The following is a 21,669-nucleotide window of genomic DNA, read 5'->3' as shown; positions in this document are numbered from 1 at the left end:
CGTTGTGTAGTGTCGATTGCTTCCATCCAATCACTAACGGATTAAAAAAAAACAGGGGCGGAGACAACTTGGTTAAGTTTTTGTTGGGTAATGCTAACACATCGACTAAAACGGAATGACAAAATGAAAAGAGTGTATTAAAAAACAAAACAACTACCACCACCAAGCTAATATGCAATTTAGTTACATTACCAGGCTGTTTTTTGGGGCTTTCTTTTACCTGATCGCAGCGACGTTACATCTCTCGGCTAGCCACTTGTTGAGTAGCAAGCGTTGTTTACATTTGGCCTGCTAACATGCTACTAACTCATTGACAGTCATGTGTCGTTTATTCTTGAAAGTGATCGACAAGTACCACCACAGCCGACAGTTGACCACTGTAAATGTTATGATCACTTAACGTATGTACTCTTCAGAATCAAATGTCAATGATGAAGATTTAACAGACTAGACACTTGATGAATCTGCCAAGACTGCAACTGGGTGAGTCCACGACAACTTGTTTTAATCCACTGCTCTATTCGAGAATTAAGTCATTAATGCCATTTTTTAGAGACTTCAATTATGTTTCAATCTATGTTCAATTAATCTGCATAAATCAAGATTATGTTTGTAAAGTTATCTTCTTCAAACCACTAAATGAGTCTGTCTTCTGCCATCTAGTGGAGAAACATTTAATTGCTCTGTCTGGCACGTTACGTCGCTGCCATTGCTTGTTGAACAAAAATATTATTTTATTAATATAAATATTAATTTTGGACCTATTAATTTCACCTGGTGCTTTTTTGCCCAGATAATTGCTTACTCCACACTGTTAGGAATCATTACATTAATTTAAAATGGTAACTGGAACAACAAATAATCCTATATGCTAACAACAAAAAAACATGTCATTCTTGCTTGTTTCCATTCTTATCCAGTCCACTTTACTTCATGTCATCCATGAAATGGATTCTGTTCCTATGAAGCGAAATATGGGTTACGCACGCCAAGAAAATGCCCGTCTTGCCATGCAGGATGTTGAACTCATCACTGACCTGGATGCTACACAGTATGAACTCCTTTCCACCAGCTCTCAGGTAAAAGAGCCATCCTGAGGCATATGGAAATGATCTTTTCTGCTTGTACTGGTGCAAGCATCTCCATGGTTTTTCCTTTATATTGTATGTACACACTGTCCATAAACAAACAAGATATATTGTTATATCGTACAACTTTATGCATAATGAGGGACATTTTCACTTTCAGGGCCACCTGCAATGCTCCAGTGGGAGATCTCTTAACATCATGAAGGAGCAAATTGTACATCTTGAAACAGAAGTGGAGACCAAAGCTAAAGAACTAAAGTAAGTCATGCCGACGTACATGATATCCTGAAAGCCAGTCTGTCTTTGTGTTTCTTAGGGCGGCAGAGCTGAGAGCAGAACGTTGTGAGGAGGAAGCAACTCACAGTGACATCATGATCACAACTCTGACGGGAAAACTAAACACTCTCAGAGAAGAGCTGGCAAAAAAAAGCGCTTTGGCTAAAAGGTAAATTGAGTCTGTATATTTGTGCTGTATTCTACATCATTTTGTCCAATTTTTAACAGGGCGGAGCAACAAAGAAACCAAGCCCTCGAAAATGCTGAGAAACTCAAAGAAGCTTTCAAAGAGTACAAGGCCACTGTTGCCATCAAATTTCAAAAGGTCATTTTCAACTTTGGAATCTCAAAGGTTGTCAAAGTGTTCCAGGCTGAAATTGATGTCATTGTAAAACAATTGCTGTGTGTGCGTTCCAGGTGATGGAAAATGAAATCAAATTAAAAGACAGACTGATTGAGTGTGATCAAGAAAAAGAAGCGTTAGAACTTCAGTGTACTGCGCTGGAAAGAGAAAAGGCCGATCAGAGTCATACAATCAGGTTTGCATCTTAACATGGCTAGCTTTGTTCCCATTATGTGTGCTTGCTCATCCTTACCATGACCTCTTCACGGGCCCTTGCAGCCAGCTAAAGGAAGACGTGAGGCAGGCAAAGACTTTTGCCGCTGAGTGTTCAGATCTCCAGGCGAAGCTGGAGGATGCTGGGCGGCGGAGCTCAGACCTCCAGAGGCAGCTGACGGAACGCAACGCTGAATGCAGGGAGCTGCTTACTCTGCACAAGGAACTGGAAGATCTGCGGACTCTGACCAAGAACCAGGAGCTGTGCCTGGCCCACAGCAACAGAGCAATGCAGCAGAGCCAAGCCGAGGCAGCGAGCCTGGAGGCCATATTATCTCTGCTGCATCTTCGAGAGGTGGGAAGATTTATACGTCATATGATTTTCCTTATGGTGTTCAAAGTGATTTAATCTTCAGATGATATAATATTTTTTTTAGGATGCTGTAGGACCATTGTGTGTCAGGCCCTGCATGCTGCCTCCGGCGGACTATTCAACAACTGCACAAATGCTGAAACTGAAACCAGGTTCACATTCTTTCATTTGCATTTTGATCTACAAACAAAAGCACAAAAGAAAATCCCGCCAATGTAACATTCACATCATCAACCCCAGTCCTATTCTTTTTGGATCTTCTCAGGTGAAGGTTACCAGCATCTACTGCAAGTTCTTCAGGTGAAGGAGGCTGAAAGGACGAAACAATGCAGCCTGGTCGAGAGGCTTCAGGACCGCGTGAACCGAGCTCAGGAGGAAATTTCCGCACTGCAAGCTTCCTTGGCCCAAAGGGCTTCCAACTGCCAGAATCTCCAGACGGAGCTGTTGGACAAGGCCAACCAAGCCACGGCCTCAGAAAAAGAAGTATAGCAATTTTCTCTTATTCTGGTCATACAACAAATGTGACACTTCATACACGTGGTTTCACAAGCTTTGCTTTGCTCCTGCTTTCAAATCAGTTAAAGAGAAAGAGTGCTCGAGTTGCTGCGCTGGAGAAACAGTTACAGGAGAAAACGTCGGCCTACAGTCAAGCTGCACTGAGCAATACGGAGCTGGAGAATCAGCTGCAGGTACATTTTTAAATGTGCTGCTCCTTCTCATGTGACTTGGTCACTGGGGGTGGATAATACATAGAGTAAGTTGTTTTTCATAAAGAATACCTGTGAGTATTGTGATATTGTCGGTCTAAATGTGTTGCTTCACCGTTGGTGTTCAAATATCTGTATAAGGTTATATAACACAGCTTGAAGCCCTTTTTTGAGGGATTGTTTACTTATCTGAAGTGAGCAAAGTTGAGTTTTCTGTCATCATCCAGCACTTTTTGAATATGCTATTTTTGTTCTTCTTGTATTCAATGCAGGAGAAGATTGGCACTGTTCAACACTACCAAACACTGATGAGCAAAAAGCAGAGAGAGTACCAGCAAACTTTGGAAAAGACCAAACAATCACAAAGTCAGCAATGCACCGAGCACCAACACAGAATAGACATGGTGACTTGAATTTAAATCTGTGCTTTTATTTTTTTTAAATATTCATGATAGGGTTGTTCATTTTTTTTATGAGTGTCCGTCATTTTAGTCGTTCATTATAACTATAAATTATTTATAAATATAAAGTGAGCATTTTCTCACATGCCTGTCATTTTAGTCGTTCATTATAACTATAAATTATTTATAAATATAAAGTGAGCATTTTCTCACATTTTCAGCTACAGCTGTCTGTGGAGGAAGCTCAGTCTCGAGTCTTAGAGATGGAGCAGGAACTGAGTTGTCTCCAGAGAGAAAGGGATGAGGCTCAGGCTGCAACTTTACAGCTGCAGACCTCCATGGAACAGCTCACGCAGGTATGGAAGGACTCCTGTTTTTAAAACAAGCTTAGTTGAGGACTTGATGAATTTTGTCCTGGCTTCAGGAGAAGCAGATTGAAGCGAGACACAGCGAGGAGTTGCTCCAGAGTTTAAAAGAGCAGGCAGCCAAGGTCGGTGGAACATGTGACATTGCTTTAAGGATGACTAGAAGAACCAAATATTTAAGTTCACCAAGTGTAAAAGTTGTACTTTGTGTGAGTGTTGACTTTTTGCCTGGGCGTGTGTCAGGTGTGTGAGCTCCAGTCGTCTCTGTCAGCGTGCCGAGACCAGCTGACGTGGCATCTTCAGCAGATGGAGGAGATGAAAAAAAGCTACGAGTCCGAGCTGCAGAGATCCAAAGACCTGGTAGACAGTCACCACTCAGACTGAGCCATTTTCAAAAATGATAATAATAAAGCTCAATGACTCCTGGTTTTTTTTTTTTTTTTTTTTTTTTCTCCCCTCTTCAGGTGTGTTCTCAGCAAGAAAAGCTTCACGGTGTCACTCGGGTGGCTCAGAGTTCCAGTGAGCAAAATCTGCAGCTTCAGCTTTCTTTGCAGCAGCAGCAGACGATGCTGAGCGAGAGCACGGCTCGCATCTCCGAACTGGAGGAGAGCCAAAGTCAGCTGCAGCAACAGGTGAGCAACCAAATTTGCTAGTGCAAAGAGAAGATGTCATCCATTTGTTTACATAACCAAATCCGAGAAGGGTGGATTCATCATGAGAAAACAAAGCATTGGTTTCAGGGGATAAGCGGTTTAATCTTGTGATCACATAAATAGCACAGAAAGTCTTCTTAGCTTGTAACTTTGTGTCCCAACTCTTAAGACAATGTTGTCCATTCAGTGCACTGAGTTTTACAGAATCGAGGACAGACTTATTAGATCTAATTCATTGGGTTAGAATTTAATGTTACCACCTTGGTGACCTTTGCTGTATTCTCACCAAATGTAGGGGGAAAAAAAAAATTGGTGACATTCTTGTCTTTGACGTAGGTGTCCACACTTGAGCATCAGCTGGAGCGAGCTCGAGCGTCTCTGCAGGATGAGTTGAGGAGCAGACGGGAAGATAATGTGGAGAAGGACAAGGACCTGCATGACGTGAAGGAAAAGAACACTAAACTGTCCGAGACACTCAAGTAAGGACAGCAGTGCCGTGGCATGAGCAGAATCATCAACAGCTTGTTTTCCACGTATTTTTTTTTTTTACCATTGTGATAATTGCATCATATGTTGTCCCATTTGAAAATCAGACACATCAGATTGTGTCTTATGATTCCACCATAACCAGCAGTAAGCGTGACGCCGCCCCTTTTGCTCCGCCTCTCGCCCCCGTTAATATATAAGCGAGGCTTAGCTTTGGTTTGCCGACATTTCTTTCGGCTGGATGTCTTAAAGGACAATTACTTCATTTTCTTCATGTGACACATTTTTTTGCGAAGTTCCTAAAAATTGCTGAAGGTTCTCTTCATATCAGAAATGGGTGCCGTGCTCATGATAAGGTGAGGCAAATAAATGTTTCAAATTTGGATGTCAAGTGATTGCTAAAAAAAAAAAAAAAAAAACTAATCATAACAAGCTTGTTACTTTTCATATTTTTGTAGCCAAGCGACAACAGACGCGAAAAAATACCAAGTGGAGCTCATGTCCAAAGAGTCGGAACTGCAGAGTCTGCGGAAAGACGTCACCGTCAAGACATCTCAGATCAGCGTCATGGACAAGAACCTTCAGCAAACAAGGAGCGCGCTTGAAAGCAAGAATGACTTGGGTAAGCAAATACACCCGAGCCACATTCGTTGTGACGCTACAGATACCTTCAACACTTTCCCTCTCTCTTCTTTAGTGGTGGACCTGGAAGAGAAGCTCCATCGCTGCGAGGCAGACAAGCACAACTGCATCCAGAAGGTGCAGCTCCTGGAGGGCCAGCTGCAGACGGTGCAGGAGGAGCTGGCCGAGACTTTGACGCAGCTCCACTTGCTTAAAGACGTCTTGCAGAGGACCCAAAGCATTGCTGACGAGCGGCAAGTGGAGGTGGAAAAACTGAGTATACGTCTCAGGTGAGGCTCGTGAACTCTTCTACGGACGTCATGGAGTCATTGTGTCATTGAAACCATGTCATGAGAATTTTATACTTTTTTTTTTTTTTTTACACTTCGTGTCGACACGCATGTCTGTGCATCATCATTGTGTGACAACCGTGTCCATTTTACGAATCATTTCTTTTGTGATGTAATCATTTGCTATTTCAAGATGGTACATACTGTGCCACTGAGCTATAAAAGCTCTTTTGTAATTATTGCCTGCAGCTACTGTACACAAAGCACTCAAGGGAACACACACACCAACAATATAAAGATTTGTCTGTACAACTGCAAGACTTGAGTTCATTGGTCTTCACACACCACGTTTCTGTCAGAGCCCTCCCCTAAAAATATCTAAAAAAAAAGTTTCTAAAAAATGCCACACTGATTTTTTATACACAAAAATAATAAATCTAGTTTGCATTCTTTCTGCATAATAATTAGATCAATAAAAAGTGTTATATTCGATCTTATAAACTTTTCTTAATGTTCACAATCCATAATATGATTTATTTATAAGGTGTATGTGCGTGTTCACAGCGAGACCCAGAAGGAGTTGGAAGAGAGGACTCATGAAGTTTTAGACATGGACGATATATTGAAAGAAAGACAGGGGGAGCTCCAGCAAAGAGCAACGCTGGTATGAAAGAAGCCTTCAAGGTGTGTTTGGAAGGTAACGCTTTGACACACTTCCGTTTGTTCCTTAGCTGGGCCAGCTGGATGTGGCCATCCGGGAGCACAAGCAGGAGATGGAGATCAAGGTGAAGGCACTGCAGCAAAGTCTGGAGGCCAGAGAGGAAGAACTGAGAAATGCTCAGAAGGAGCTTGAGGAGACAAAGGTAGAGAGAGGAGTGCATCAAGGAATGTGAGCAAGGTCATGGAAATAAGGCAAAAGTGAATCGGGTCACAATGTCCTGTAGGTCAAATTGAAAAAGTTCACACGTGACATCCCGGAAAGAGAACAGTGAACAGAAGGAACGTTTTTTTTTTTTTTTTTTTTTTGGAGAGAAAATATATCCTGCGTTTGGTTGTTTTTCTTTAAAAGTATTGGGTCTGATCTTTCAAATGTGTTTCAGGAATCCCATCAGCACAGACTTGAGACATTGCTGCAGGAACTTGAAAAAGCTCAGTGTCACTGTAAAGCTCTCGCGTCACAACTGGACACCATCAAGCTGCAGGAGAAGGACTTGGTAAACGCCATTCAGATGTTTTCACATGCTAGCTGCTCGGATCGTGCAGTTATACTGTCATGGCTACTGTGTAGGTTGAGAAGCTGTGCCATGCAAAGGAAGAGCTGGCTCTGAAAGAGACACGCTGGCAACGCTCCGAGGTCAGCTTGCAGAACTTGCTCGCTTCTTTAGAGCGGGAGCTGGATCTGGAGCGGGAGCAACATAACAAGGAGGTACGCCATATCATTAGCAAGTATTAGCCACGATTCCAAACAATTCAGTATGTACGTGGTACCACTAGAGGGAGCCCTCCTCTACCACACTTGAAGAAACACTGAGGGAATGTTGAATTAAATTGAGTATTTTAAGTTTCAGTGTATGCTAAGATGTGTTTTCTTTCTTCTTGGTCAGCTGGAGTCCCTGCAGGAGACCCGAGGTCAGCTCCTCAAAGTGTCCTCGCACATGTCATCCTCGCAGGAGAAGCTCACCTCTAAACTCCAGCAGCAGGAGATCCAGCTGGACCAGGCTAAAAGTGAGCTGGAACACGCAAAGATGGAGTTGGATCACACCAAGGCCGAAGCCAGTCATCTCCAGACTCGGCTAGAGCAGAGCCAGAACAGGCTCCTGCAGACTGAGACTCAGCTGGAGAGGAGCCGGAATTTGTACGAGAAAGTCAAGGCTCAGAAGAGGCAGCTCCAAGTCCAGCTGGAGCAGCTTAGTGCTCAGTGGAAAGAAGCCAGGGACAAATCTGCTCAGCGCTGCACTCAGCTTGAATCCTCTCAGAGGTCCGCCGAGACCTCCAGTGAGCTCGAGGTAATGCACTTTAATGCAAGGCTAAAATCAACACTTATTGTTACTGTACCGAAGAAGATTTTTGAAGCTATCTGAACTTGAATATTTATTTTCTGATGACTTAGCCTAAAAAGTATGAATTTCTGCATTCAAGGGTTGGAATACATTTTTCAGTTATCTTTTTTTTTTTTTTTTTTTATAATTCACCATCAGAAATGTTAGTGATGGTTATGGTAACATATTTAGTTAGTGTCCAGTGATTATTATTTTTTTTTGATGCAAGTTAACAATTTGCTCATTTTGGCAACTTCTAAGCAGGAGTCTGAGGTAACTCGTCTCATCTCCAGTCTGGAGCGAGCAACTGAACGTCACCATCCAGCTGCGTGCAATCCAAATGGCTCCTTGCCATCCGTCCATCCCCAAGCGGACTCCTCATCCTCGCCGTGCCCTCCTTCTTCTCTCACTAGGCATCCAACAACCACGATCTCTCCATCCCTCGCTCCCAGGACTTCCCCTCCCTTCGCAACTCCCTCACCTCCATCTGATGCGGGCCTCGAGATGCTTCTCCAGAGCTGTAGCAACGACCTGTCCTTAGAGCTCCCCCCGAGCCTGAAGGCCACGCTGAGGGAGGCGCTGAGTCAGCAGCCGTGGGAGTCGTCCAACTCGGACTCCGTAGACCACGGCTGGCAGGGACTCAGCAGCACCGAGTCGCCATCGAGCTGCGAGCTCTCCTTCGACCCCCTCACCTACGTGATGGGAGACACCAGCTCCAGCTCCGAGCGTACTATCACGGAGGAAGGAGATAACGAGCGAGTAGGGGCGAGCAGCCCGAACGAGCACATGAACTCATTGAAGGGAATGTTGCAGTTCGTCAATCAGACTTTAGCCAATCAGGACAATCCGTCCTTGTGGAGCTCTGAGGGGTCATCGCAGAGTGGACCGGACCTTCAGGTAAAACAGCAGCACAGTGATAGAAACGAATCAAACATAGGCCGGATCTGGATTTATTATATCAGTGGTATTATTATAATTTACTGCAACAAACATTACTAAATACTATATATATTAGATATTTGAACACAAACTGTGGAGCAACACATGTAGACAGACAGGCTCATAGAGTACCAGTGGATTTTTTTTCTTCCAGTAGTTTTATATAAACAAATATTCTTAAAATTATATAACTTTTGTTGTGTGGAGTCAACTTCTTTTTTCATGAAAATACCAAATATTCCTAAAGTTGGCTGGAATAGAGGCAGGAGAAATGGAAACAATTTGACTTCTGTGCTACACAACCCTCAATTAGTTTTAAGGCTCACCATTCTTTCACCGAGTGTGTTGAATAACTGATGAAATCGAAATTAAATCCAGCAGTGACAGAGAAACCGAGTTGGCCCAAACGTTTTATTGCCCTTATGTAAGACAAGGCCGCTACATTCCAATCGATTTCATCTGGTGAAACTGTCGCATTTTTGTCTGCCCTCAGATGGACACCGGGGAGGCATGAACAGCATTCCAGTTTATATCATCAACGTATCTCTTATAATGTAAGTTATTCAAGTAGTGCTGTCTTGAATTGTTTTGTTGTCTGACAGCCTGTGAATGGTATTTATATAGATTAGAACATTTGAGTTGTCATTTTTAATACTTCAATAAATGTTCTTATTTTTACTAGTGTCATTCTCCAGAGACCTTTCAATCTTGGTTGCAAACTAACAAGATCCCTCGGTCAACCAGTTGCATGAGAATTGTCACTTTCCAATCCAAGAAAGGAATTTTTGGCTCAGTATCCTCAGCGACGGTCAACGAGAAAGCCGAGAAAAAGCTTTGGGATCTAACTTACATAACAAGAACACAATTAATGGCATTTTGACAAAACCACAGAAATCGTTGTCGTTTTAACTGTTCTCTGAGTAGACTGCGTGGTACCCCCCCTCATGGGGTCGTAAGGTCAGGGGCCCACCAATGCATGAGCCCCCCCAGAGCGTTACTTTTGAAAGCCTCTGCTTAAAATTGCATTCTAAGCCAATTTTTTCTAGCTTAGTAGAAACGTGTACTGTCTCTTTAAAAAACAAAAAAAAGCCACTTTAACACTGTTTCCAAACTTTCATTGAAGCAATTAGAAAAATCTCACAACGTGTATACAGTGTACTGAAATACAAAACTTTTGTCAATTTCATCACAACTTGAATTTTCAGTAATTCCAACTTTGCGACATGCAAATCGCCAGACGTCAGTCGCTCTTCCTTGTTGAACTAACAAAAGAGAAACTTGCAAGACATGTTTTGCTTTTAATACTGTGCCCTGTTTGTCTGAAGTAATCAGATGTCTTAAGAGCATTTACATTTTCAGGAAGCGTATCTTGACATTTGCATGTTAAGATCCTTGTAAAGTGAGGATGTGGTTCATTTTGTGGCCTGCTGCTATAGCGTCACTCTTGCGCTCTAGTTCCTCTGTTCAACTTCCTATGTTGGTCTTTTTTAAAGTTCCCAGTTTCATCTTATCTATCTCCTAATTTTCAGTGTTAGCCTTCATTTTGCGAAAATGTGACTTGTTTTGTCCATGTGCGACTTTATAGTATAGTTCTCGGCCAGGTATGTGCATATAGTACGATTGTGGCAGATGTACGAGCTGACATGTGGTCATCATAATAACCGTGTCATTATGTATTCTTTCGAGACTGGACAAACGAGACGGACGAGTGTCGCAGCTGGCCATGTTTGGAAAACGCCTTCAAAGATGCAAAGCTCAAACGGCTGCAGGGAATAATTATTTGAGAGTGGATAAAAGTGCGGCCGGCCGTAGACACACAAAGCGCAACTCAGCTGGATGACTTTAATGATGTGCTTTAATTAAACATGTGGCTTGAGGATGAACAAACAGCGACCTGGTTTGTAATTAGATGCTTCTAATAATATAATACAAGCATAAGGTACAAATCAAAACAGAAAGCAACCTTGAGAAGGAATTGAAAGAAAATTAAATGTAATGCAACCATAAATTACAAATTAAAACAGAAAGCAACCTTGAGAAGTAATTGAAAGAAAATTAAATGTAATGCAATCATAAATTACAAATCAAAACAGAAAGCAACCTTGAGAAGGAACTGAAAGAAAATCAAGGAGAGAAAAAACCCCAAGATGAAATTGTTTGTATATGGTAACAAATCTGAATTTATATATTTCCAACAGTATCAAAGTGAGGTCCCAGTTCTCCCTCATGTCCCTTTTCTCCTATTGTGTCCCAGATTAGCCCGACATGATAAGATTGTAATCCATTGTGGTTGAGGATGTGCACCATCAGCTGTCTCCAGCCTGCCGGTGGGGCCTCCTGTCACTCCCTGTTCAATGAAAACATTCACCACTCTAGCACCAGTTAGGTAGACTAACTTAATTGGTAGGCAACCTTTTGGATTTACTTTTTAAAAAGATGAAGTATGGACGCAGATGACTTGTCAAAGCAAATCCCAAAAGCAAACAATCCCATGTTTGCTACTTTGTGTTTAAAGTGAACCCAGTGAACTCCCTGTTTGAACACATTTTATATCCGGAAAAGAGCAGGAAGTAGCCATCATCTGCCATCGGTAAATTGATGAAATACAGACTTTGAGCGTGTGCGACTGTTGTTGTATTAGAAGAGCATCTGGATGTTTGTTTGTTTTGGCTTGCTGCTTTCAACCAATCAGAGCGTCGTATTTTCCGACAGACAACCTCCGTGGCTGTTCAATCTTCCTCCCCCTTTGCACTACACTTTTGCGCCTCTGAATCGGATCACTCCCACATCTGCAGCCTCCGCCGACAACACTTCTCTTCGTCCACCCATCATCACATATACATGTAAGCATTATTTGATTTGTAACTTTATTTCTATCATTGTTTTCTTTTTCCTCTGGTTCACCCATTGCAAAGTATCCGATTGTTTTTTTTTCACATAAATCTATTATTGTCGTATATATTCTTTGAATCCTTTACTTTTAAGATTAGAAGATTCAAAAGACACAAATCCAAAGAGCAACGTTACGTAACATAGGACAAGTTCGTCCGTGGTAATTAAAAGCTCTAATGTTGCAGAGTCTTGTTGGTCTCGTAAAGTATTGTGAGATTCTTCATTGAAATCAAAGCGACAACAATGATGTCATCCGTGCACACAATATCACGAGAATTGATTTTACTAAATGTCCATTATCACTATGTAGTGAGAATTTAACGCACGAAATGCTACATTTTGGCCGATAATGTTATGTACTCTTTGGACAGCTAGGTACGCAAATGAAGGGCACCTTTTATAGAAGTAAATTCAAGGTTTACTGGCATGCCCAGCAAAGGTGCGCTTCATTTGTATAGCCAGACGTCCGGATGTGTTGGGACAAGTCAGTCTCTCTTGCGCACATTCTACTTACCTCGAGGCCAATAATTAGCAATTAGTTGTTACAAAATATTAATTAGTGGCCATGTATAAGGTAAAGTGATAAAAGAATTGAATACTCAATATTAATCACGTCATTGTTTGACAGCAAAGAAAATGTGAGGTGCGTACTGTTCCACTTAGTGTGTCAAACTCATGGCCCGGGGGCCAGATCTGGCCCAGCACATTTTATGTGGCCCGCAAAAGCAAAATCATGTGTGTCAATTCAATGTTTCTTGTTAAAATACCAAAACTCTAAAGTGTCTTTGTTTTTAATAACAGTGAGACAGTTTTGTTAAAATCCAAATTCCAAAATGAATTAGAAAATTGTTGAACTTTTCTGTTGCGTGTATGTGATAATACCCATCCATTCATTTCTATTTATGTCATTAATGGCCACACGAGGGAAACAATAACTCCAAAAATTAGTTTATATGAAATAATAAGATTTTACATTGTTCCCATAATTTTCTTTTTTTTTTTTTGTAGTTCTTGTCCCCTAAATGCAGCTACATATGATGAAGTGGCTGGCGCACTTTAATAATGCCGTTTTAATGCAGTCGTCTCAAAGCCAAGATGAGTGTTTGCTTCAGACTGCATTGATCAGTTCTGTTCCGGCTACTCTACCAAGCGTTTTCCTGCATCTGTAACCCGATCTGTGCAATAAAACCACCCACCCACAATTTAGACACATTAGTGAGTGCCTTACCATCACAACTGCTTGAAATGTTCTTTCTAAAAGCAAGTAAGAGTTTGTTCTCAAAAAGAGTTTGTATGTGAGGATGTTAAAAAAGAAATCCTCAATAATAATGCTACTGCCTCAAAGTAATTTGTAATCTGGATCTCGTGTAAACATGGTGGGTGAATAAATAATCTGAGTGATTTTGTATCTTGGGCGGCATGACAGATTACAGTGTCTCTACTGTGGCTGTATTTGCGTGGTAGATGGATTATGCAAAAGTAGTGCCAAATTAAATGCTTGTCATGCTTGCTTGACAAAGTTTGATTTTCATGCATGTTTCATATATTTTTTGTTTGTATGAATGAGAAAAAAATACATAAAACCGCAAAAATCGTTAAATGTAATCCTTAAATGGCCACACCCCAATTTTGCAATGCAAAATCCTTCATTTAACATCTTTCTTTGTGCCCCCCCCGCCTCACCCCACCCCAATTAGATCCATCATGGTGTCCCATAAGGAGTTTGCAAACGCAGGGAAGCAGCCTGGCCTGCAAGTGTGGCGCATCGAGAACTTGGACCTGAAGCCCGTTCCGAAGGCTTTGCATGGAAACTTCTACAGCGGAGATGCCTACTTGTTGCTTTTCACCACTTCCGCCCCCTCGTACAGCATCCACATGTGGCTCGGTAAAACACAGCGCCCAGAAACTAATCTCAGTTTCTCCGAGCAGTGTAGCTTTGTGTGCATCCGGAATGTTACATAACACATGTGGTTCCTGAGTGCATGCAGACAAGTCTGCCAGCGTCGCCGCTGAAACACATACCACAAGCGCTATATAGCTGCACAACTCAAAAAGTTGCAGCTGTTCGTGAGAATCCACACTTCTCTCTTTTTTGTGCTCTTAGTCTCAGTTCTCTTCACATTCAAACCATCGTGACATGCGGGTGACATCTGGTGAGCTTTTCTCATGCTCTTTAAATCTTGGTCAAATCAGTACGAGTCACTTCGGGAATACTTCTACGGGCCGCTGGGGGACAAGAACCAGCCCGTACTTGTTTGCTGGCAGTCAGATGGGCCTCTGCAACCAACATATTACACTTGCGACACAAAACACTAAAGTAGAATTATATAATGTGAAATTGAGTAAAAGAAGAAAACGTTCTGATTCAATTGCCCAACTTACATAAGAGCGAAAAAAAAATGCTGATTCCGTCTCGAATGGGTTTTAGGGATCTGGAATGTTGTGGATTGAAGGGAAAGTTTAATTTGTTTCATTAAGTCTGATGCATCCAGCAGCTGTGGTGGAAGTGAGTCAGTGTCTCCGTGCCTGACTCACAAGAGCCATATTTTCATTCAATGCTCACATGCAGATGAACTTGACTGTTTTCCAAACCAAAAGCCAGGTCCAAAACAAAAAAAATGGCTTTAGCCAAAAAGTGTGAGAAGGAGCTCAATTTAGTCAGGCCATAACCTTGTCTAATTGCAGAAAAGTGCTTTGCCGCCATCTTGTGGCATCGATAATAATCACAAATTTTCGACGTTTTGTGACTCCCTTCCAGGCGAGGAGTGCTCGCAGGACGAGAGCGGCGCCGCGGCCATCTTCGCCACTCAGCTGGACGACTTCCTGGGTGGCGGGCCAGTACAGTTCCGGGAGATTCAGGCCTGCGAATCCAACACCTTCCTCGGCTACTTCAAGACGGGCATCACATACAAGGTGCAGATATTTGACTTAACTTTTCGTTTAACTGACCCAATGGCTAGTTATCAAGCCAATAATTAAAGTTGAGAATGAATTGGAATGAAGAACTTGTTAGGAAATGAGAACAGCTTCTCCTACCATGCTGTTGCCATGGCAACGGAGCCACGCTTGTCAAGTCAAGTCTATTTGTATAGCCCTAAATCACAAACAGTCTCAAAGGGCTTCACATAGCCAAAATTGACAATTATTCTCAAAGCATCCCCTGATCTTAAGCTCCCAAAAGGGCAAGGAAAAACTCAAAAAAACCCTGCCAGGGGAAAATGAGAAACCTTGAGAAGGGACCACAGATGGAAGGATCCCCCCTTTCAGGATCACCAGGATCACGCTTGGATTTTAAACGGCACTTTGTAAAAGGGTAACTTCAATGACTCAACTATATAACCGTGGTTTAATGATTGTCAGCCCCAGGTGCATTTTGTCGCAGATGAGTCTGAAGTTCACCGACAAATTGCCTTCTCCAAAGTTTCCATGCCAGGGCGCGTCCAGCCTTTCCGCTGCCCATCTGTTTTGAGTTGTTTTGAGCCGAATTTTCCTCCTCTAATTTTGTCTGGCTGTAATTATCCCACTAAACCTTCTGCAAGGACTTTGACCAAAAGCACATGATGTTGTATAATAATGATGTTTAACATATGCAAATCCTTACAGGCTAATTTACAAAACGTAAAATATTCTTGCCAAATTTACGTAATATAATCCTTGTTTTATTACTCTCTTTTTTTTTTAAGCCTGTTTTTTTTTTTTTTTTAGTTTTTCTATTTTCATCGGGAGAACTTCCAGTCCTCTCATAGTTTTGGCGAGTCCTTCAGGAAGCAATCTTTCCATCAGAACAAACACAAGACACATTGTTACCATGGAAAATTTTACAGAGCTGTTCTTGAGAAGGCTGAATGTGGTCTCCATTTTGAAGCCACTCCTCCAGATTGTGGCGAGACCCTGTCAGCATACTGGTACTTTGTTCAGCAAGAAGAAATGAGCATTATGTCTTGGCGATATGTTGTAATTCCAATTTGCATGATTTGTAAGTTTCATTTGTTTTGCTTTGACGGCTTCTCAAAGGACGGCACTTTACGGAACAGTTCCACTTCCAAGGTACAACGAAGGTCCTCTTCCTCGACACAATTTCATAATTGACAGTTATGCAGTCAGTCTTTTTTATCCAGAAGCTGTCTTGGTCCACATTGCTGTGTAAAGTTCAAATCATTCTCAGTTGTGAACTTGTGAAATCATCCAACATGTGAAACAAACCTTTAACCCTGCCATGTATGGTTTAGTTAATCCCCAAATGATCCATCAAACTAATTTGGTCACAGGCCAAAATGCCACAAGATGACGGGCGGTAAACTACTACTTTTATCTAAATGAAACTCCTCAACTCACTTAGTTCAAAGAGCAACTAAATTAAGAAGGAGCAGAGCAAGGAGAAGGAGCAGATCCAATATGAGAGCAAAGGTGAATTTTGTGGTATTTCTGTAATACCCTTAAATGCCACAAGATGGCGCCAAAGCCACACCTAATAGGAAATTAGTATTTGGTGTCAGGGAAGTACTGTGACAAGAAATGTAATATAGAAATTAACTCATTATAGGATTCAAATGAATCCACTATGTCAGATGACTAACAATCGACCCGTGTTCTCACAGAAAGGTGGTGTGGCGTCCGGCTTTCAACACGTGGTAACCAACGATGCCAACGTGAAACGACTGCTTCACATCAAAGGTCGCAGGGCCATCAGAGCCACCGAGATGGAGATGACCTGGGCTAGCTTCAACAAGGGGGACTGCTTCATTATTGATCTGGGAAAGGTGAGCCCTTGCTTTGGATTGATTGCTCTCAAAATCATTTATAAAACACACAGGAAAATTTTATCTTTAATGGTCACATTTTTTAATACTTCTACCTGCCTCAGATGTCTGTCACAATGTTGTTTGTCGCCAGGAAATCTACCAGTGGTGCGGCAGTGAGTGCAACCGCTACGAGAGGCTGAAGGCCTCCCACATGGCCATCCACATCCGAGACAACGAGAGGAACGGCCGAGCTAAGCTGCACATGGTGGACGAGGGCCAAGAGCCGCAGGCCATCACGGAGGTGCAATTCATTTTCTCAGCCTCGAACTTGATGTTTGAGCCCAAAGATCTCCTGTGAAGCCGAAGCTGTAAGCTGTAATGATGCGTGTCACGTCCAGCGAGATAGGCAGCGTGGGAACAAACATGCACAATGCTGTCGTTTGTAATGAGCTGCTAGCGGGCCAAATTGGGGCCAACTTGTAAACACTTGAAGGGAGGACACAGAAGACTAATGAGATGATACAAGAGCCCTAGATGGTTTTTTTTCTTTTTGTATAGAGAAATTCTAAAACTTCTATATTTTTTGCCATATTCAGTGCACAAGGGAGTTCATTTTATTTCATGTCTACTTTATTTCATTTCTTTATCCAAAAATAGATTTGTACAGACACCAAAGTCTAAAAAATAGACTTGTAAAGTAGTCTTAATGATAAACTACAATGGACATGTCTTAATAGTTGACTGTGTTTCAAGGTGCTGGGACCCAAACCTGCCATTGCACCAAGCACTACTGATGATGAGAAGGTGGATGTCTCCAATAGGCAGAAGGGCGCCCTCTACAAGGTGAGAAAGCTTTTTGTTTTCTACTAATTGTGATGACAGCTATTGTATTTGAAATTTCCTTTTGCTTTTCAGATCTCCGATGCTTCGGGTTCCATGAAGTTGACTGTGGAGGCCGCATCCAGCCCCTTCAAACAGGCCATGTTGTCACCCGACGAATGTTACATTCTAGATAACGGAGTGGACAAGAACATATTTGTTTGGAAAGGTAATCAAGTCATCCGAATTCACGCAAGTAATATTACAATTTGTAATTGTAGGTCAGTGCATTTTTATTGAATCAGATTTGACTGTGCAAGTGTACCTAATGAAGTGTCCAGGGAATGGACTGGATAGACGTTCGTCTCATCTGCCTATCATTGCCTTTAATCAGGTCCAAAGGCCAACGTGTCAGAGCGTAAAGCCGCCATGTCAACGGGCCAGAAGTTCATTAAAGACAAAGGCTACAGCAACAAGTGCCAGGTACATTTTGGAGATGATCTTCTGTAGTCGAACTGCACAAAAAAAAAACTTTCTTGATGCTACTTGCAGCTGCAAGTGCTTCCAGCAGGAGCCGAGACCATCCTCTTCAAGCAGTTCTTCAGCGACTGGAAGGACAAAGACGAGACCACCGGGCCGAGTCAGGCTTACACTATTGGTCACATTGCTAAAGTGGATCAGGTGCCCTTTGACGCGTCCAGCCTGCACTCCAATAAGGTCATGGCAGCTCAGCACGGCATGGTCGACGATGGCACGGGCAAGTTCCAGGTAATGGTACCTTCAACTTGACTCATTCACCTCCTAGCTGTCCCCAGTCACCACAGGTGTGCCCCAAGGGTCCATCCTGGGGCCCCTTTAACTCTTTACGATCAGCAATATCTACAATAAATAGTTTCAGTGACAACCAGTTGTTGAGCAAAGCCAACTTTTCTACTTCCCTACTTTACAGACAGTTTCAATGACTTCCAAATTTGATAAGAAATGTATCTGGTCTCTTTTAGATTTGGCGTGTGGAGAATGGTGAAATGGTTCCCGTAGATCCTGCATCGTACGGCCACTTCTATGGTGGCGACTGTTACATCATCCTCTACACCTACAAGACAGGACAACTGATTTACACTTGGTGTGTGTTATTGTTGTTTGACTTTGGGCGAAACTCGTTAAACGTATTCTGAATATGTCTACGTGACTTTGTCAGGCAAGGGCTGAAGGCGACACAGGATGAATTGACTGCTTCAGCGTTTCTCACCGTGAAGTTGGATGACTCAATGGGAGGATCCCCAGTTCAGGTTCGAGCTTGTCGACAGATACCAACGCCTTTATATAATTTTTCTACTTAACCACCTGCTAGTATTCTTACAATCAGGATGATATCAGGAATAGATAGTGGAAATTGCCGCCAAGGTTAATTGTGAGCTCAAAAAACATATTTGGTGAGAGATTGAACGTCAACTGCAACTTTCTTCATAAAAAAATACACCACCTTCAAATGGCCAACAGAGGGCGCTATTCTATTAATTCTAACGTGGCCCTGTAACTACAAGTCGGATTTTCTGATAAATGGATGGATGTATTATTGATTAGAAATACTGAAAGTTAAATATTAATTTTTTTCTTTTATTTTTAAACTTGATAATTGCTGTAAAAAGATTTGTTTTTTTTTTAAATTGGCCTCGATTATTGAATACTGTTGTGTTCTACAGGTGAGAGTGACTCAGGGCCAGGAGCCCCCTCACTTGATGAGCCTGTTCAAAGGCAGACCCATGATCATCCACAGCGGAGGAACATCACGTAAAGGCGGACAGACCCAATCTGGCAGCACTCGCCTCTTCCACATCCGCCAGAGCACCTCCCACGCTACCCGGGCCGTGGAGGTGACAAGCGCTTTTATTCAACCCGCCGAAAAGTCTCCCACTTCTCACCGGTCTTCATTTCTTCCTTCAGGTTGATGTTTCCGCTTCCAAGCTGAACACCAACGACGTGTTTGTGCTGAAGTCACCAAGCGGTCTGTTTGTGTGGCGAGGCGTGGGCGCCAGCGACAACGAGATGGAGGCCGCCAAGCACGTGGTGGGCTTCCTTGGAGGAAGCGCCAGCCAAGTTGCCGAGGGAAAAGAACCAGGTGGGTGTCCTCTGTTAATCCATCGACAATGTAGAAGCAAAATTGATGCCCATCTTTACAATTGCCACCACAAGATGACAGCAAAGGCTGACTAAATAAAGCCCCGCCCCTCATTTCAGCATAGTTGCTTGCCAGCATCTTTTATTAGACATGGTGAATTTTTAAGCAAATAACATCTTTGTGGATTCCACCCAAAAAAGTAGCTTGTGATTGTATATCAGTGCTAATTCAACCAGAACAATAAAAGTGCTCAATTGGTACCAATTGTTCTTCTTCTCAGCTGCATTCTGGACCACTCTGGGTGGCAAAAAGGAATACCAGACGTCCAAAACTCTGCAGAACATGATCAAGCCACCACGCCTGTTTGGCTGCTCCAACAAAACCGGACGACTCACTGTACGTGACATCATGATATGAATCAATTGCGCTTTAGCGCTTAGACACATTATGACTGTGGCCTTCTCGCAGGTTGAAGAAGTTCCTGGAGATTTCACTCAGACTGACCTGGCCACGGATGATGTCATGATTCTAGATACTTGGACCCAAGTAAGATGGCTACTGTTTTTGTTAGGTTTGGAGAATTCTCATTTGTGCCCTGAATTGACCTTGATGAACAACATCCGTTGTTTGTGTGTTCCACGCAGCTCTTCCTTTGGATCGGCAATGAAGCGAACGCACAGGAAAGGACTGGAGCTCCCAAATTAGGTTGGTTGTACAAAAAATGTCCAGCTGAATTATCCTTTGGCTGTTAACTTTTCTAAAAAACAACGACGACCGTGCCTAATGATTCTTAAAACCTTTGAGACTCGCACGTTAGCCATCTTGCCTTTGGCATTAAACGCAGTATTGTCATATGATGGCCTTTTGAGCGGCAAATGTACATGGCCCCTTTTGCTCGAGGCCAACAATGTCCATGAGCGCACTTGTCAAGAGAAGTCAACATTGTGTCTCTGGAGTGTGGCAGACACTATTGTACAATATTTTTTCTTCCCGAGTCCAAGCAGGGCTATCCTTCATAGATGTTTGCTTATTATGGGAGTGCTCCCTCCCTCCCTCGTGGATTGAAGGTCACAGGCTTTCAAATGCTGTTTTTCAGTCTTGCCCCCTAAGTGGAGAGAGAGAGATTGCTCACAACGTAAATGCTCTGCTGATTCCCCCTCCATGCTGCATGCCAAGGAGGATAAATGAAAATGATGTTAGTTTGTTTTTAATGCCTATTTTTTCACCCATCTCCAGCAAGGGAATATCTGAATTCAGACCCGTCCGGTCGCAAGGGGCTGCCCATCACTACCATCAAACAGGGAGCGGAGCCGCCAATTTTCACCGGCTGGTTCCACGCCTGGGACCCCAAGATGTGGGAGACGGATCCCTTGGACAGAATCCGCGCTCGACTGTTCTGAACACCAAAATCTTTCGCCAACTTTGCACTTATTTAGCTCCAGTTGCCATTTTGGTTGTTTTACCTCTAATCCCGAAGTGCCAAAAGCAAAGATATAATCAGATTTAAAGGCTGGAAGTGCTTTTTAGAAAATTATGTCTTCTCTTGACAATTGCATTTTTTATTTTTATTTTTTGCATTCAACAATGAGTCATGCTCATTTTACCACTTGTTTTAAAAAAAAACTTTATGCTATGCAAAATAATTTTAGACAGTGTGTGCACCTAGTTAATATCAACATGCTCATTCAATCCATTGTTTCCACACTTTTGTTCATACCGGATTGTTGCGCTTACTAGAAGTTGCATGCTGCATTTTTATCCTGCTGTGAAACGTGTCTAAGTATATGCATGCACGCATTTAGCACTGTGTCCATGAAATACTCTCATGGGTGGCTTTAAAATAAAACTCTTTTGAGTTAAAACACATGTACGTGTATGGCAGAAATCAGAAGCCCACACTTTATTAATCCAAGTAAGCTGAACGACTAAAGATTTTTTTTTTTGGTAGCTGACTATAATGTGATGAAATGTCTTAATTGTGGCTATTTAAACACAAATGGTGCAGCAACAGATGTAGACTGACATTACACATTTTAATTCTCTGTGGAAAAACAACATTACTGCATCTTAATGTGGGCGCTGTGAAATACATTTCCATTTGTGTTTGGATTATACTAGCCCCTGAGCTGACAGGACAATTAATACCAATTACAATCTGTAAATGCACATAATCGCAGTCCAGAACACAGATTCAAAAATTGTACTGTCACTATTAATGCATGACTTTGGCGCTATCTTGTGGCATTTTTCTGCATTTCAAAAAGAGTAGCCAAACATAGGATCCAAGGAAGGGACTGTGAAAA

At 42.4% G+C, this 21,669-nt stretch overlaps 2 protein-coding genes across 5 annotated transcripts; both read left to right on the top strand.

Annotated features, from left to right (window-relative positions):
* The first annotated feature begins 49 nt into the window (after nucleotides 1-49).
* On the top strand, nucleotides 50-11,632 carry ccdc18 (coiled-coil domain containing 18). 4 transcript variants are annotated; one of them, XM_088396077.1, is made up of 26 exons: nucleotides 50-483; nucleotides 921-1,079; nucleotides 1,249-1,346; nucleotides 1,405-1,533; nucleotides 1,593-1,689; nucleotides 1,782-1,903; nucleotides 1,987-2,275; nucleotides 2,358-2,445; nucleotides 2,559-2,776; nucleotides 2,872-2,982; nucleotides 3,273-3,404; nucleotides 3,623-3,757; nucleotides 3,826-3,891; nucleotides 4,010-4,126; nucleotides 4,231-4,398; nucleotides 4,756-4,898; nucleotides 5,364-5,527; nucleotides 5,603-5,816; nucleotides 6,381-6,480; nucleotides 6,548-6,679; nucleotides 6,917-7,030; nucleotides 7,105-7,242; nucleotides 7,421-7,822; nucleotides 8,117-8,752; nucleotides 9,288-9,348; nucleotides 11,507-11,632. In XM_088396077.1, the coding sequence occupies exons 2-25, from the start codon at nucleotides 948-950 to the stop codon at nucleotides 9,306-9,308; spliced, it is 3,966 nt and encodes a 1,321-aa protein (XP_088252203.1). In that variant the 5' UTR covers nucleotides 50-483; nucleotides 921-947; the 3' UTR covers nucleotides 9,309-9,348; nucleotides 11,507-11,632. The 4 variants fall into 4 exon arrangements, with proteins under 4 accessions (XP_088252203.1, XP_088252204.1, XP_088252206.1 ...); XM_088396078.1 differs by lacking the exon at nucleotides 11,507-11,632 and adding an exon at nucleotides 10,481-10,650; XM_088396079.1 differs by having other exon boundaries at nucleotides 51-483; nucleotides 8,120-8,752.
* On the top strand, nucleotides 11,513-21,232 carry scinlb (scinderin like b). The gene is made up of 17 exons (XM_088396081.1): nucleotides 11,513-11,637; nucleotides 13,384-13,571; nucleotides 14,445-14,599; nucleotides 16,285-16,446; nucleotides 16,580-16,729; nucleotides 17,182-17,271; nucleotides 17,344-17,476; nucleotides 17,642-17,730; nucleotides 17,800-18,015; nucleotides 18,249-18,370; nucleotides 18,446-18,536; nucleotides 18,951-19,121; nucleotides 19,192-19,366; nucleotides 19,647-19,762; nucleotides 19,835-19,912; nucleotides 20,011-20,071; nucleotides 20,603-21,232. The coding sequence occupies exons 2-17, from the start codon at nucleotides 13,391-13,393 to the stop codon at nucleotides 20,764-20,766; spliced, it is 2,154 nt and encodes a 717-aa protein (XP_088252207.1). The 5' UTR covers nucleotides 11,513-11,637; nucleotides 13,384-13,390; the 3' UTR covers nucleotides 20,767-21,232.
* The last annotated feature ends 437 nt before the right edge of the window (nucleotides 21,233-21,669 follow it).

The sequence above is a fragment of the Syngnathus floridae genome, chromosome 14, assembly GCF_059516105.1.
Source record: "Syngnathus floridae isolate MCC-2025c chromosome 14, RoL_Sflo_1.0, whole genome shotgun sequence".
NCBI lineage: Eukaryota > Metazoa > Chordata > Actinopteri > Syngnathiformes > Syngnathidae > Syngnathus > Syngnathus floridae.
Note: the sequence above shows the minus strand (reverse complement) of the source record. Positions and strands in the feature narration are given on the sequence as shown.

Excerpts from the sequence above, each read along its gene's own strand:
- ccdc18 (XM_088396077.1), top strand. The coding sequence starts at position 948 with ATGGATTCTGTTCCTATGAAGCGAAATATGGGTTACGCACGCCAAGAA. Across the intron at positions 3,405-3,622 it reads ACCAACACAGAATAGACATG|CTACAGCTGTCTGTGGAGGA; the intron begins GTGACTTGAATT and ends TCACATTTTCAG. Across the intron at positions 5,817-6,380 it reads AAACTGAGTATACGTCTCAG|CGAGACCCAGAAGGAGTTGG; the intron begins GTGAGGCTCGTG and ends GCGTGTTCACAG.
- scinlb (XM_088396081.1), top strand. The coding sequence starts at position 13,391 with ATGGTGTCCCATAAGGAGTTTGCAAACGCAGGGAAGCAGCCTGGCCTG. Across the intron at positions 18,371-18,445 it reads GGACAACTGATTTACACTTG|GCAAGGGCTGAAGGCGACAC; the intron begins GTGTGTGTTATT and ends TGACTTTGTCAG. Across the intron at positions 19,367-19,646 it reads TGCCGAGGGAAAAGAACCAG|CTGCATTCTGGACCACTCTG; the intron begins GTGGGTGTCCTC and ends TCTTCTTCTCAG.